The sequence below is a fragment of the Rattus rattus genome, chromosome 17 (assembly GCF_011064425.1).
Source record: "Rattus rattus isolate New Zealand chromosome 17, Rrattus_CSIRO_v1, whole genome shotgun sequence".
Classification (NCBI taxonomy): Eukaryota; Metazoa; Chordata; class Mammalia; order Rodentia; family Muridae; genus Rattus; species Rattus rattus.
The window spans coordinates 2,332,374-2,348,780 of record NC_046170.1 but is presented as its reverse complement, the minus strand read 5'-3'; the positions used below and the strand labels follow the sequence as shown (position 1 = coordinate 2,348,780).

Sequence of the window (16,407 nt, the reverse complement as noted above, 5' to 3'; positions counted from 1 at the left end):
CAGGTCGGTGGCCACAAAACCCAGTTTACATCGTCGGCCAGTAGACAGACAGTGGCAGCAAGCACCACACAACCACGTGTGCTTGTCCCTAGGTTTTCAGTGGCATTTGTCTCACAGATCCCGCCACCTGCCTCTCAGAGCACAGGTCCCATCTGGTTAGCCGCCCCCCCAAACAGACACTCACACCTGCGTATTCTCACACCTGTGCACCAGCCTCCCCTTTGACCTTGTTCGTGGTTGGTCTCTTGGCTTTCACGTTCACAGTTCAAACGAGACCTTTCAGAGCCATGCCCCTCCTCTGTTCCGCTTGCTCTGATGGCTTCTGATCGTGTCATTTGATGAATCAGAATCTTCACTGCAGTCTGTAAATGTCCGTCTCCACCGTTTCCTGCTCCAGGGCTGTGTGACTCCTGATCTTCTCCCCACACGGCAGGCACTTCTGCCCAGGCCACTGCAGATGAAGCCAAGTCCTGACAAAACACTCCCATGCCAAAATCTGCCTGGAAAGCGCTCTTCATTCATATCCTCATAGGGGCTTTTCGTAACAGCCCCCCTCCTCTGGCTGAATCTTGCCAGATTGAGTACGGTCAGAAGAGGCAAAACTAGCATGAGTGCTGTGGTTTTAGCTTGAGATGGACACTTTAGACTCTATTCATAGCTTTCAATATAGACACGGGTAGCAATGGGGGTTAGGGGAGATAAACACACTCCATGCCAGTATCTTGACTTCTAAAAACTATTTTCTACCAAAAGGAATAAGGACACCTTGAAGCGGTAGTCGCCTGCAGAGCAGGGGCAGGCAAAATATGTCAAGAGCCTGGAGCGTCCTTCATAACTGCTTTTGCTGGGGATAGTGGTGTACGCCTGTAATCCCAGGAAGCCGGGTGTTCAAGTCGACCTGGGCTACCTAGTGAACCTTATCTCTAGACAAATAAATAAAAGGCGCTCAGAACCCAGCTGGAAAGAGGTCTCACCGGCAAAACTGTGGACAATTTTAACATAAAAATAATTCGTCGCCAGGCCCTGGTGGCACACACCTTTAATCCCAGCACTCTGGAGGCAGAGGCAAGCAGGTGAGGCCAGCCTGATCTACACAGAGAAACCCTGTCTTGAAATTTTTCAAAACTTCATAGGGTTGACAGTGTGGCTCAGTGGGTAAATGCATTTGCCGTGCAAGCCTGATGACCCGGGCTCGATCCTGGAGCCCACAGAAGAGCGAAAGAACTGAGTCAGACAGTTATCCTCTGACTTCCACACGGGCACTGTGGCACGTGCAAGCACTCGCGGGCACACACGCAGACACATCATATAAATAAGCACACAGACGTTTAACATCTTTTTAAAAAACTGATGATAACCTTTGTTGAGACAAAAAATATTTTTTTTTCTTTTTTTCGGAGCTGGGGACTGAACCCAGGGCCTTGCGCTTGCTAGGCAAGCGCTCTACCACTGAGCTAAATCCCAACCCTGACAAAAATATTTTTATGTTTGTGTTGTTTTCACCCAGGATACCTGAGCCAAGTCATGCAAAGATGCCTGCCAGATACCTCACACTGAATGTTCTACAGCCAGTCCTCAGCCTTCACACAGATATGGAGAAACCGTTGCCGACTGAAAGGGCTAAGGGCAGCGTGGTCACTAAAGCTGTAGGGGCCCCTGAAGGACAGTCCTGTGTTCCAAGGGAGCTGACTGGAGCAGATGACGTTACAGTTAGGATTACACAGTCATGACGCAGAGGCGGCTGCAGATTGACAACCGCCAGAGAGTTAGGCCAGGTTCCTGCTTGGCCCGGCATTGGTTCCGGTGTTGACACTGTTGTCTAATGGCGTTGAGATGTTTCCATCTTCTGCCCACTGCTTGTCTATGTGGCCTCCACTGATTCAGTGAAGGACTGGTCATCACCTCAGTTGTGTGTCATTCAAAGTTGTTGTTTTTTCCCCCTGGGGCTTGGATTGTGCTCTCGGGAGTTGAGGGTGGATCCCTGGAAACTTTTGCTACCACTGCTCTGCTGGGCAGCCCAGAGGGCAGGTCCCCTGGGCCATAGAGCCATCCCTACTGACTGGGCTCTCATGTGTTAGCGTTCCAGTCAGTTGTGCAGAGCCCAAAGCATGCGCACAATGCGCATGCGCACAGTGCGCTTCGTAAAGCAAAGCCGCAGAGCGTGATTTGTAGCATGTTTCAGTTTACTCATCTTAGGGGTGCAGCGGGTAGTGTCTAAAAGGTAGTTTGATCGCAGGTTAAAGAGTTGGAGTGCAGGAGGAAGCACGACCTTAGGACAAATCCTCCACACTGATTGATTTTTCATTCATTCCTTCCTTCCTCTTTTTTTTTTTTTTTTTACCTACATCCAGAATGAAGGGAAATTTTCCACAGAGGTGACTGGATAACCTGCTGAGTTCTAGCCACAGGCTGTGGCTGGCATGTGTGTTGCTGATTAGAGGGTACCTACATTGAGCCTGTGGAGCAGAGGCGACCGACGTAGGTTTAAATTTGGGACATAGGCTATGGGGTAGCCCCACTGTAACGGGACAGGCAACTTCAAGCAAGAGGGTGGATGTGAACTGGCTTCTGCAGAGAAAGCCAGCTGGACGCCATGATGGACTTGATAAACATGGAGCTGATGATAAACCTGAACAGTCTGTCAGGACTAAGACATGCTGCGAAGAGTGACTAACTGGCTGGGAAAGGCTTTATAAGGCACTGTGGGCATTGCTTCTATGGAGTTCAGCCCATTTCACTCCAATGCCCCGCCCCGCCCCGCCAAGCACACCGGAAGCCAAGCCGCTCTGGGAAAGACTGCAAATCTCTTTTGACCTTTCCTCGCTTGAAACTCCGGATTGAGGGCGCATCTGTTAGCCGTCTTCATCCTGACCCGGTTAAAGCAAGTCCCTTTGAGAAAACATTGAGAAATACTTCGGATTTTGTTAGATTTGGGAATGTCCTCACATGCATAATGAAATATCTTGGGAGCTGGGACCTAAGTCTAAAACACGAAGCTCACTTCCATCTCACGTGTATGCACACAGCTTAAGGGTGATTCTGTACAGTGTTTTTTGGTGAAGTTGCTCACCCAAAATATAAAGTTGTGTGGAATTTTTCACTAGTAGCATCATTGTGATACTCAAAAGGTTTTGGATTTGGTGCTGGAGAGATGACTTAGCCAGTAAAGCGCTTGCTATACAAGCACGAAAATCTGAGTTTTTGATCCCTAGAGCCCACATAAAAGTCAGGAATGATGGCACATGGCAGTAACTCCAGCACTGGGGAGTGGACGAAGGCAGATCGCTGGCGTTCATTGATCAGTCAGCCTGGCCGAACTGAAGAGTATCAGGTTCAGAGGAGGCTTCCTAAAATAACAGCGGAGAGCAACTGAGGAAAGACAGTCAACCTCGACCTCTCACTTCCACACACACCCGTAAGTGCCTGCACCTTCATAATGTGTGTGCACATACCCACAGCAAGAGGTGTGTACTTCACAACACCACATAGATGGATGGATGGATAATAGATAGATAGATAGACGGACAGATAGATAGGTAGATGGATGGATGGATGGATAGATAGGTGGATGGATGGATGGATGGATGGATGGATGGATGGATAGGTGGGTGGGTGGGTGGATGGATGGATAGATAGATAGGTAGATGGATGGATGGATGGATAGATAGGTGGATGGATGGATGGATAGGTGGGTGGGTGGATGGATGAATGGATAGATAGATAGATAGATAGATAGATAGATAGATAGATAGATAGATAGATAGATAGAATCCAGGGAGTAGTGGCTCATTTATAAGACCAGTCCTGAAGAGGCAGAGCTAGGAGCATCTCTAGGCTTGCTATCCAGGAAGCCTAGCTAAAGTGGTGAGCTCCAAATTCAGTGAGAGACTCTTAAACTACGAGGAGCAACACCTGATGGCAACATCTTCCCTTCACACACACACACACACACACACACACACACACACACACACACACACAGAGACAGAGACAGAGACAGACAGAGACAGAGAGACAGACAGAGAGAAAGAGACAGACAAACAGACAGGTGGACAGAGACAGAGACAGAGACAGGGAGAGTTCAATTGACTTTCTGAGCTCCCATCCCCACCCAGCCAGATGGGCAGAATGAAAAAGGCGCTTACTGACAGACTAACAGAAAATGTGGTGCCCTTTTTCTGACTGTGCTGTGCTGTACTCTGCCCCTCCCCCACCTAACTCTCTGGGTAGAGGACACTCACTGAGTCACTCCCTCAGGGTGATGAGGACAAATAAAGAACCAGAAAGGGATGTCCCTAAGGAGTGATGTGCAAGGGAACCAGAGCAGCGGGTTGGATGTACACCAAACTGTGAGCTTAAAGAGGGACCAAAGAATAGTGTTTGCTTTTTACATCACTGACTCACGTGTATCCACATATCTGGAGTCCCAGAGGTACCCTTAGGTAAGAACTCAAGCTCCTTGTATTAAATTAAAAGCCCAAAACCACATTTTTTTTTATCCTATCCCTCCTTTCAACTGATGAAAAGTCCCCACAACCTGTCAAGTGGCCTGAGTGACGCTGGGGACAACCTCATATACCTTGAAGACATTTATAAACATAAACGTTATCCCAAGACCGAAAGGTATTGGCTGTATTTCTTCCTAGTCCATTCCCTGTGCATTTCTTACCTCTCAGCAACCTCACCCAGTAAACATGGGCGTGTGCTTGGGCATCCTGCTTTGAAGCAAAGCCAAGCAAAACGAAAGAGCATAGGTTGTGTTGTATATTTTCACTGTGAGAGAAAGTCCTGGAAGAGGATACACCAAGCTGTGAGATTAAAGAAGGAGCAAAGGATAGCTTTTGCTTTTTCCGTTACTGACCCCTGAACGCTCCCGTTAAAGGAACTGTCCATTGTTTACATTAGCATGCAAAGTAATGGTTTCGTGGTAAAGAACAACCTGTTCATGTCACTTGGTGAGGACGGAGGAGACTTAATTAGTGGAACTTGGTTCAGTTCCATGAGCATAGGGGCCGTCATCTATGTACCAGAGTGTGTCAGGGGCGAGGAGGACTCCAGTTCAACTCAAACCAGGGCAAATGGAGATTTGTAACCACTTGTATAGGGGATCAGTGGGTACGGAAGGATCTAGAATAAGGAGTTTCTAGCTAAACAGACTGGCTCACCAACATTTTTGCTGAAGACAGGTGCATTTGATAAGACATCAGGAACAGAAAGATGCCTCGCTGGGAAGCTGTGCTAGCCTGACTCGGCAGGACTTTTTTCTTCAACAGTTTCATACACATGTAAGAAGTGTTGGGGCCGTTTTCACCTTCCTTACCTTTTCCCTGCTTTTATCTCCTTCCCCTTTCTTCTTTCCAAGAAGTTCCCCTGGTACTTTCACGTCCTTTTTGTTTGTTTTGTGACTGAGTTTAGTGACAGTTGTTTGCGTGAGTATGCGTGTGGAGTTATTTACTGGCCACGGGTAGCTTACCAGCATTACACTCATGGAGAAAAACGACTCCTCCTGCCCTAGCCACCATCAGCTTGACAGGATTTTTGCTCTGAGTGAATTGGCCAAGGGCAGAGAGAGGAGAGCTCCTGACCAAGCTAAGTCAGAAGGGACTCAGAAACCGATTCAAATTTTGGTCAGAGTTTCCTCTGACTGCTGTGACAAATGACCACAAGCAGCCTAACACAGCTCGATTTGAAATGGTCTCCTTGGTAACCAAGGTACTCACAGGGCTGCATTTTTACTTTGGAGGCTTTAGAGGCGAATTCGTTTCCTTGGCTTTTCCAATTTCAAGAGGCCATACACCAACTGGTACAGGGTCGTCTCCATCTTCCAAACCCACATCCCACTCTTCTGGTGACCGCTTTCATCCACACGTCTGCTCCTCTGCCTGTCCCCCTCCCGTCTCCCGTTGAAAGGAGGTCGCGATGACGCCAAGAATACCTCAGTAACGCAGGACAGTCTCTCAGTCTCAAAGTCTTTACTTCAGCCAGTTGCAGAATCCTCTTTTCCATGTAAGGTGATATGAAACACATCACTTCTCCTTTTACGTTTAATTTAGAGGCAGGCAGATCTCTGAGTTCAAGACCAGCCTGATCTACAGAGCGAGTACCAGGGCAGTCAAGGCTATGCAGAGAAACCCTGTCTCAAAAACAACAACAACAACAACAACAACAACAACAACAACAAAACAAAATAAAAACCACACAAGATATTTAAAAATTGTTAGGCCTGTGCCGCCACACCTGCTTTACTCATCATTAAATTATTATTTTATTATTATGTGTGCGTAGGTACATACACGCCACCACATCAGTGTGGAGATCAGAGGACAGCCTTGTGAGGCTGACTCTCTCCTTCCACCTTTATGTGGGTTCTGGGGATTGAGGTGTCACAAAGCTTGTGTGGCACTGCCCCTTGTCATTCTTTCTTACCATGATTAATGCGCACCTTTTAAAAATAACAATAAAAAAATCTTTTATTGGGGGCTGGAGAGATGGCTCAGTGGTTAAGAGCGCTGTCTGCTCTTCCAGAGGTCCTGAGTTCGATTCCCAGCAACCACATGGTGGCTCACAACCATCTGTAATGGGATCTGATGCCCTCCTCTGACGTGTCTGGAGACAGCCACAGTGTTCTCACATAAAATAAATAAATCTTTTTTAAAAATTGATCATAAAACTCCTCATCACTGAAAATTCCTTGCAAACACCATTTTTAACAGGGTCCAATATTTCACTATAGGAAGGCACTCTAGTTCTTTTATCTGATCCCTTAGCTTAGAGCGTATAAGTTGTTTTATACTTCCAGGCTTTAAAATGATGGTTTTTCATGATGAGTTTCTTTGGTGACTAAATCTGAAAGGGGCTGTTAGGAAAGTGACTTCGTGAGTTCCGATAGTGACTGCCTCAAATTATCCTTGACATTGTGGTCTTGGTTTCTTCATCTGCAGAAAAGGACATCCTCACAGCGAAGCTGCAAGCCATGGGCTTTATTTTTATTCGTGCTTTTGTGTAACATGTGGGTGGTACATGTGCATGCATGTGCATGTGCACACGTGTGTATAGAGATTGAAGGAAGCTGTCGAGCGAGAGCCCTGCTCTATCATGCCTTATTATCTCCAGTTTCTCACTAAGCCTGACACTAAGCTGGCAGCCAGAAAGCCCCAGCGAGCCTTCTACACCCATCTCTACAGCGCCAGGAGGATGCAGGTGTTCACGCTTGTCCAGCAGGCCCTTGACTCGCTGAGCTCTCTCCCCATCCCTTGATTTTTATTATTTTATATTTTTGTTTCCTCTCTCTCTCTCTCTCTCTCTCTCTCTCTCTCTCTCTCTCTCTCTGTGTGTGTGTGTGTGTGTGTGTCTGTCTGTCTGTCTGTCTGTCTCTGTAGAGATCAAATAGATCGCCTAGAACTGGAGCTATAGATGGTTGTGAGCCACCATGTGAATGCTGGGAATCAAACTCTGGAGAGACAGCCAGTGCTCTTAACCACCGAGTTGTCTCTCCAGCCTCTGTAGTATTTATTTCTTTAGGTTAGAATACAAAAGTATTGCGTATATTCCATTTCTCTCTCTCTCTCTCTCTCTCTCTCTCTCTCTCTCTCTCTCTCTCTCTCTCTCTCTCTCTCTCTCTCTCTCTCTGATTCCCACTGCCCTTAAGATCTTATCTCAGGCTGCGGAGGTGCTCAGTGGGAACAGGCACTTACCCCCAAGCTTTGCCACCTGAGTTCGATCCCTGAACACACACAGTGGAAGAGAACTGGCTCCTGGAAGGTGTCCTTTGACCTTCAAACACCGTGGCACATGCCCTACCCCACTACACAAAATAAATAAAAATGAAAAAACAACTTTTCTACCCACTTCTGATTTCCCTTCTAACTCTGTGACCTACAAACACATACTTAAGCCCACAAACATACATATTTTAGTCTCTTCATGTGAAAGAAAAGACATCGTATTATTTGTACCCCTAAACCATAATTATTTCTTTCCTTTCTTTCCCTTTTGATATACGGTCTTATTACTTATGTAGCTTTGGCTGTCCTGGAAATGAAAGAGCTCCACTTGTTTCTGCTTCCTGAGCACTGGGATTAAAGCGTCTGCCACCACATCTGGCTGAACTATAGACTTTTTTTTAAATCAGCTTCATTGAGATGTAGTTCATACATCATATAGTCCACTTAATTAAAGTAGAAACAATGCTTTTAGCTTTGAGGGTTTGGTTGGGGTGGGGACCGAGGGAGTTGTTTTTTGTTTGGGTTTTTTTTTTTTTATTCAACTATGTAGGATACAGAAACTATCATCACTGTTCTTCATTAATGTTCATATTTTTAGGCTAGCTTTCTGTTTTGTCTAGTTTTGTTTTGGTTTTTTTGTTTTGTTTTTTTTTTTTTGGTTTTGGGGACCGAACCCAGGGCCTTTTTTGCTAAATCCCCAACCCCTAGTTTTGTTTTTGAAATGAGGTCTTCTATATATGGGGGCTGGACTTGAGCTCAAGACTATGGAGAATTACAGGTAGGGGACTTCCATCCATCTCCTTTATTTAAAAAAGGAAGTATTTATTTTATTTATGAGTACACTGTCGCTGTCTTCACACACACCAGAAGAGATCCCATTACAGATGGCTGTGAGCCACCATGTGGTTGCTGGGGTTTGAACTCAGGACCTCTGGAAGAGCAGTCAGTGCTCCTAACCACTGAGCCATCTCTCCAGCCTTAAGGGAGGTTTTTAAGAAGAAACAATGCACAGTAAAAGGCCTGTAAAGCCTCTCCCATGTTTTGAAACTAGACCTTATCAAGACAGCTGAGTGGGGGCTCTAGATTTAATCCCCAGCACCAGGAAAAAGAGACAGAAAATGCCCTAAGATCTTCAAAATGTATTTGGTTTGTTTCGGGAAAGTTTTAGTGTTTGGATAGAATTGGAGTCTAGAGGAATCATGGTGGGGAAGCCCTGGATGATCTGATTCGAGGTATCTTCGTGCATCCTCTTTTCTATGATTCTCATCACTTGTAAAAGGCACACACAGTGAAGTCGATACTGGGCTCTCCCTGCCCTTCCACCTACTTGTGCAGAGCTACCTGCTTGGTCTTTCACAAACCCAGATTCCTACCAGGGTCCCACCTCATGCCAACTGGTCATATAAAGGAAAGGAAAAAACAAAAACTAAACAAAAACAGTGGACCCTTGCCAATACTGTGGGGGCGCCCACCCTACTTTGCAACAAGCCGCAAAAACACCTCCCATTTGGCTGTGGGAGGGCTGGCTATAGGTTTCAGGGCTGAGCCAATGAAGTATCAGCCAAATCCGGAGTACGTTGCGCCAGAGCCCTGTGTGGGAGAATCCCCAAGCAGCCACAGGGGTGGGATCAGGTTATGAGACATGGGTGTGGGCCAGGTGGTGAAGGATGAGAGGCAAGAGCAGGGAGTGCGGGTGGGGCCAGAGGTGGGCCAGGGTGGAGGAGGCAAAGAATGGGGCTCTGCCAGGGCTTGGACACAGTCCTCAGATTGATGGCAGTGGCTTAGAACCCCGTACAGGCCATAGTCGCCCCTGAGAATCTGAGACAGGCAGGGGAAAACAGCGAACATGCTCAGACGAGCTACAATTTCTACACAGGGTCAGGAGCTTTCGAGAACTAAGAAAGCCTATCTGAGGGTTAGGATTATGACTTGCTGGGCTAGACAAGTTAACAGAAAATTTTGAGGGAGAATAAATCTTAGAGCAGCATTAAGATCTTAAGAACGTGTTAAATAAGAGGCCAAGTGGGGAGGGCATGCTGGAAATCAAGGTCGAAGTCCATTTGTTCCCCAAATGCTTTGTTTTCAGGGGTTTTTTTAAATTTAACATTTTATTTTATGTGCACTGGTGTTTTGACTGCTTGTGTCCCTGGAACTGGCATTACAGATAGTTGTGAGCTGCCAGCATTTGAGTGCTGGGAATTGAACCTGGGCACTCACGGTTCAACTATGTAGGATACAGAAACTACAATCACTATTATCCACAATCAGTTAACCCCTGCGCTCTCTCTCTTTCCAGCCCACAGTTCTTGTTTTTGAAGGTGTTTGAGTTTGCGCAAAGTTGCAAACTTGTGGGCTTTTTGTTTTATGACGAGGTCTTGCTATGAAACCCAGGCGGGCTTCACACTCTTGGTTCTCCTACCTTTGCACACCCAGGGTTCTGGCATTACAGGGCTAGAGGCAGCACGCACAGATATTTGGCTTACTTCACTGTCAGCCAGTGGCTCCTTCTTTCCACGGATAGTTGTGTCCTTGGGAACCCACGGGTTTTTGTTATTTGTTGGTTTTTCTACAGAACTGCTTGAGAATACACTGCGGACGCTAAAACAGTTCATCCTTCAACACTTGAAATTCTTAAAAACCAAATTCTTGTTTGACCCCAATATAAAGCTCATGTGCTTCAAGTTAACATTAAAGCATTAGTATTATATAATATAGACCCCATATTAAAGTTACCCCAGTGAGTGTCCTATTAGCTGTATTCTTATCCCTCTGTCACACACACACACATACACACAGAAAGAGTTCCCGCTTTTTTTTTTGTCTTTTGTTTTTGAAATAGGGTCTACATAACCCACAGTGGCCTGAAACACATCACAGAACCTAAGCTATGCTCCTACCTTAGCCTCCCGACAGCTAGGATAACAGTCATGCACTACTCCACCGGGCTTGACCCATTGACTTATTTTAAGATATTCATTCTTTGTTGATTTTGAATGATAAGAGCAGTAGAAATAGTGTGCATGGCTTTCCAGAGTTCCGAGCAATAAAATGTGTATGGTTTTTATTTTATTTTATTTTGGACAGGTCTCACTCCACAGTCCAGACCACTGGCATCAAACTCATGCCAATCTGCCTGTCCTGACCTCCCACGTACCAGGGTTACCAAAATGCCCCCACACCTGACTGCATTCCCCCCATAAAAAAGTAAACAAAACAAGATTTTACTACGTAGCTCAGGCTGGCTTTGAACCCACAGTCTACTACTCAGAGAGGATTGCAGTGTGCAGCCTCAAGGGTGGCTCTCAGTTCCCTTTCATCAAGAGCAGCACCTCAAGATTTCTTTTTGGTGTGGCACTGTTATTTTTTATAGCAGTGTGGACTGGATGTTTTGTTGAACCACCCCTCAGTTTGGCTGTGTCTGGTTGGATGCAGGTAGAACTCTTTTGGCAGGTGTAAGTGGTGTGTCCTTTCTCCATGAATCACACAGAAGGTCAGTTCATCCCTGCATATGACCTTCAGGGTCCCCTTTGTAACCAGCATGGTCTCTGTGGGGCAGTAGCACCATGTTGATTGAAGGCCTCCAGCTACAGCAGGCACTGAGTGACCTGGTGGTGACCACCCAGCCCCAGCCATGCCTTCAAATTGTTTTCACAGGAAGGGGACAGATGGTAAACCAGGAGAAAACTCATGTCAAGTGGATGAGTCATTGAGAGAAGTATCAACTTCAGAGAAAGTGGCCTTTAAGGAGTTGAAAAAAAAAAAAAGCCAGTCATTTGTGGGGTGGCAGAGGTACCCCCTGGCCAAGCTCAGAGAGAAGAAGGAACTGAAGATGGACATGTGATGCTCTCAGGGAAAGAAAGGTGATAGTGTTTAATAGCAACATGAACATGTAGTGTTTTAATATTGAGCACTCCCACTTTACATGGTTTAAGTCTCTGCACAGCTCTGTGACGTTGATGCTACAAAATTTGAAGCACAGAGACGTTGGGTCATTGGCTCAAATCAGCATCACTTGTAAGCTACGGAACTGGGACTTGAACCCGGATAGTTAGGTATATAAAGAGGGAACATGGTCTCATCTATATAACAGTGGTGGGGGTAGTTAGGAGTCAGAGCAACCTGGGTTGGGAGAGGAGATCCTTGATAAAGAAATGGACAGAAGGGGGCTGGAGAGATGGCTCAGTGGTTAAGAGCACTGACTGATCTTCCGGAGGTCCTGAGTTCAATTCCCAGCAACCACATAGTGGCTCACAACCATCTGTAATGGGATCCAATGCCCTCTTCTGGTGTGAAAAAAAAATATGGACAGGAGAACCCAGGGACCCCAGGAAATCAAAGACCGAAGACTGTTCAAAGTTTGTATGCTCACCCAACCCTTAGTCTCTCCTTCGAGGCCGAACTCCTCACTCCCCAGCTCTCCCTCCTCTCAAACAAACAAACAAAAATGCATATTTACAGTCTTAAATTATGTCCCACAAACGACTGGTTCAATACAAAGGGGGGAAAAAACCCAATACTTTTATGGGGAAACTACCCAGCCGACTCTAGTTTAACCAAGTAGCCTAAAAGATGACTCAGTGGGCTCCCAGGGGAATTGGAAGGGGAACTGAGAGGATAGGATAGATCTAGTAGTAGACTGGTTCTGCCTGGAAGTTCTCCGCCTCTTGGGGTTGAAGGTGGGGAAATCTGTGGATAGCAGGGTGGAGTCTAGAGGGGGAAAGAGAAGGAGTGAGGAAGGGAGACAGTTTGAGGTGAGAATTCTTGTGTTTAAAGCAAATCAGCTCAGGGCCAGTATAGGAGGTCGTGGTGGTTGACACGAGGTGACTGGACTGAGAGGCGATGCTAAAAGCGGCGCTAGTCGAGGGCAAGGGCTCCTAAGGGGTGACCTGCGGGTGGGCAGGCAGACTACCACTCTGCTTGGCGGGTGGCGAGATCGCTGAGGGGGCGGGCGCCGGCCACAGTCCCCCGGCACTGTAGGGGGCGCTGTGGGCAGGGGCGGGCTGGGGCTGGGCGGTGGCCGCTCCTGGCGAGCTCGGCCCCTTTTCCGGGTTTCCTCCGCCTCCTCCTCCTCCCTCTTCGCCGCCGCCGCCGCCGCTGCCCCTCTCCCGGCCGGTGGCTGCCGCTGCCGCTGCCGCCACCACCGCCTCTGGGGGCCGCGAGCCGAGCGGAGGCCGCCGCGGAGCACGAACCCCGCCGTCCCGCCGGCTGCCGAAGGCCCCGGCCGGCTCGGCGGCGCCTCCCGCCCCCGGCCCGAGCGTCCGTCCGTCCGCCCGCCCCGCGGGCCCGGCCTGGCGCGGACGCCCGCCGCCGCCGCGCTCCTCCTCCTGCTCAGGCGGTCCGCGGCCCGCCGCTTCCCGCGCCTGCCGCCCCGCGCTCCGCGCCGCGCCGCCGCCGCCCTCGGCGCCCCGCGGCGCCCCCCGGTCCCGCCCGCCATGCCCGGCCCGGCCGCGGGCAGTCGGGCCCGGGTCTACGCCGAGGTGAACAGCCTGAGGAGCCGCGAGTACTGGGACTACGAAGCCCACGTCCCGAGCTGGGGGTAAAGCCGCCGCCGGCCGCCCCCCGCGCGAACCGCACCTTGCCGGCCGCTCGGCCTCGGGGCTGGCAGGGAGGCCCGACCCCGGCCGCACGTGTCCCCGGCCTCTCCTGTCCGCCCGGCCTCGGTCCCCGGTCCCCGGCTCAGCAGCCGGTGGGGAGAAGTGTAGGGTCAGGGTGGGGGCGGCCCTTCCTCCTCACACTTTGGGCTTCCTATGGGATGGGAAGTCCATGTCTGTCGTCTTGAGCTGTTAAAATCTCTACCTTTTTACTTTCTGAAATGAGGCTGGGAGGGAGGAACATTTTGAACATGGCCCCCCTAGAGGGTGTAAAATGGGAGGCAGGTGCTGTGGAGCCCCGGGCAGGCGGGCACCCCAGTACCACCAGGGGGATGCCTTGCTCAGTCCACTTAACAGGGCTCATAAGGCCTCATAGCTGCCTTTTCTCCCTGTGCTTAGAGTCAGTCAGGTTAGGAGCTCTGCAGAATGACGGGAGCCAAGCTTCTGTGTGGCTTTCATTTAGAGAATGAGTCGAGGTGTGATGTCAGGAATACTTCCAAATGCTTTGATTAGCTGGACTTGGTGGATGGATGTATAGTGGACATACGCTTGCTTAATCCCAAATCCTGGCATTTATGTATAATATCTCTTGCCTTTCACAGTAATCAAGATGATTACCAACTGGTTCGAAAACTTGGTCGGGGCAAGTATAGTGAAGTATTTGAGGCCATTAACATCACCAACAATGAGAGGGTGGTTGTAAAAATTCTCAAGGTGAGTGTACTACAGCGGCATGTAACCTTTTCCCCCCACAGGGCCAAAGGACCAGCTATTCCTGAATAAGCGGCTCCAGCTCTTGTGTATCTTCTGCAGCACTCCTACCCCATTTTTCCTGTGAGCTTTTGAGAAAATGTGCAGGCTGGTCTTAACGCTGACTTTGATAGGTCAGGAACACTTAAGGTGTAAATTCTGACTTCTCAAATATGTGAGAGGGGTTGTATCTGATATGAAACAAAGAGATGTTTGCGAGAAAGAAAAGCATTTGCATGTATCATGTTCGTGTAGGGCTCCTAAAATGTACTTGTTACTCTCTGCTCCCAGTTACTCCAGAAAGAAAGTTGTCCAAACAAAACATAACTGGGGTCTTCTCAGAGATAAGTTTAAAGCCAAAAATGCAGGGCAACTCCCCCCAGTTGATAGTTTTGTTTCATTTAGAAGTAAAGTTTCAGGTGGGCTGGATATAGCAAGCCATCACTAAAAGAGATTCGGGGCAACAGAAGAGTACATTCTAGCCCCTGAAATAGTAACCGAAACAAAACTGTCTCAGTGGCAAGACTAGCCCTCTCGCTTTGATAATGATAGGGCTTTTGTTATCACTCAAATGAAGACATGATCTTAATGAGCATGAAGAGTCAGCCAAGTTTCTGTACAGGTGATTGGAGATTAATTAGTGCTTTGTAGGTTGTACAAGAAAGTGATCCTTAGGACCTGAGCGGTTCTTCATGGTTGTCAGGTCATTTAATGCACATGCTGTCCCCTTAGGTTCTGGGCAGTTCTACACGTTGTCAGATCACTTAACATGTATGTGTGTCACTCAAAGACCGCTGGAGAGTGGTAGTACTTCACCTGATTTTCAGTGCCCAGTGGAGGTTCCCTGAACAAAACGGATTGAAAAGCTCATGCCTCAGGGCAGTCCTCATTTAATTGTAGTATAGATTTTAGCATCGTGTAAATCATCTTTCAAAAAAAAAAAAAATAGCTGCTGCTAACTTTCCTTACCATCCTAGCCTAGTGACAAGGAGCAGCACTGCTGCTGAGGCCGGTGATGCTGCCACTGCTGCTCAAGACACTGGGGCGAGGAGGAAGGAATGATGTGGAAGGCAGGGAGCTTGGCCCACTAAGTATGACTTGTACATAGGAGGTGTGTAGTTACGGATGGGTGTGTTTTAAGCAGAGAAATGTTTCCTTCAGGGAACTTGCTGGAGGAAGCCATACAATTTCATTACTTACATAAATGCGTTTTGAATAGAAGTTACTTCAGACGTTTTCCCTTTAAGGAATAAGCAAAACAAGCATTGTCAGGAACATCCATGTTCCGTTGTACATTTGGAGGATTGAATTTGCCACGTCTAAAGCAATTTAAGGGAAATGTCTCAATGTCTGTGCAATAGACTAAGTGCAGCTTCCTGAGGTGTGTTTTGAAGGGAACAGTGCTCAGGTGTTTATGAGTCCCAGTGTTTAGGGAAGCATAGTTATTACTAGTTTTCGATTGTTCTCGTAAAGATTCAGAGGTTGGTTGCTTGATAGTTTTTCCTCCGCTCTGAAGAGTCTCTGCATATATTTACCACATCCAGTATGGAAGCTGCTTCAAATTATTTTTACAAATAGCCTAGGTACAGAGAGACGTACCTGCCATGGTGCTGTTGAAATGGCCCTTCGCCAGAACTCTTCATACCTCGGAGTGTTCATTTCAGCACTGGGCTGCAGGATCTTAGCACTGAACACAGTAAGTTTCAGGGTTCAATCATGAGGTTTGGGAGACCCTTTTTATGCTGTAGATCATGAGGTGTTTGGTTCTCAGAGGGCAGTCTGAACCCTTATACTCCTTTGTCAAAGTCCTGTGGCATTTCTGTATAGATTTTATTTATATTTGAAGGATAGAGTAAGAAACCCCTAATTAATATTGTGGTTTTGTTCTTATAATGGATTTGAAGTATTATTTTTCAAAAAGAACAGAGACTTTATCCAAAAGTTATGCTTATTACTCAAATAAGTTCAAGTTAGGACTAATGCCTACTATTGTGATGTTTTGTTAGAGGAAGTTAAGCCCTTGGCAGTGGTAGCTGCTCAGTTTGGGGCAGTCTGGGAAAGGTTTGCTTCTCTTACAAGCCTGTAGTAGTTAACCTGCAGGGGGAACGCGTGTGCACTTGGTGACTGAGACGCAGGGCACAGACTTTAGTGACACTTCATAACAGGCTTTGTCGTTCTGCCACAATTGGATGCATAGTGATCATGGAGGGCTTTTATTTCATTTATCTTGCATGTAAGATCTCTAAGTATTTGATTCGTTGAGGTATGTTTGAGCCTATTAGAGGGCTTTATAAATTTAAAAAGCTGCTAGTGAAATAAGGTAATACTCTTACTTCTTTAAT

The 16,407-nt window shown here is 47.5% G+C and overlaps 1 protein-coding gene across 3 annotated transcripts in view; it reads left to right on the top strand.

Annotated features, from left to right (window-relative positions):
- The first annotated feature begins 12,796 nt into the window (after positions 1-12,796).
- Positions 12,797-16,407, top strand: part of Csnk2a2 (casein kinase 2 alpha 2) — a 39,163-nt gene continuing 35,552 nt past the window's right edge. For all 3 annotated transcript variants that reach the window (XM_032888208.1, XM_032888207.1, XM_032888206.1), the window contains exons 1-2: positions 12,797-13,260; positions 13,918-14,029. In XM_032888208.1, the coding sequence (XP_032744099.1) occupies positions 13,157-13,260; positions 13,918-14,029 (216 nt within the window). In that variant the 5' untranslated portion in view covers positions 12,797-13,156. The remainder of the gene's footprint in view (positions 13,261-13,917; positions 14,030-16,407) is intronic.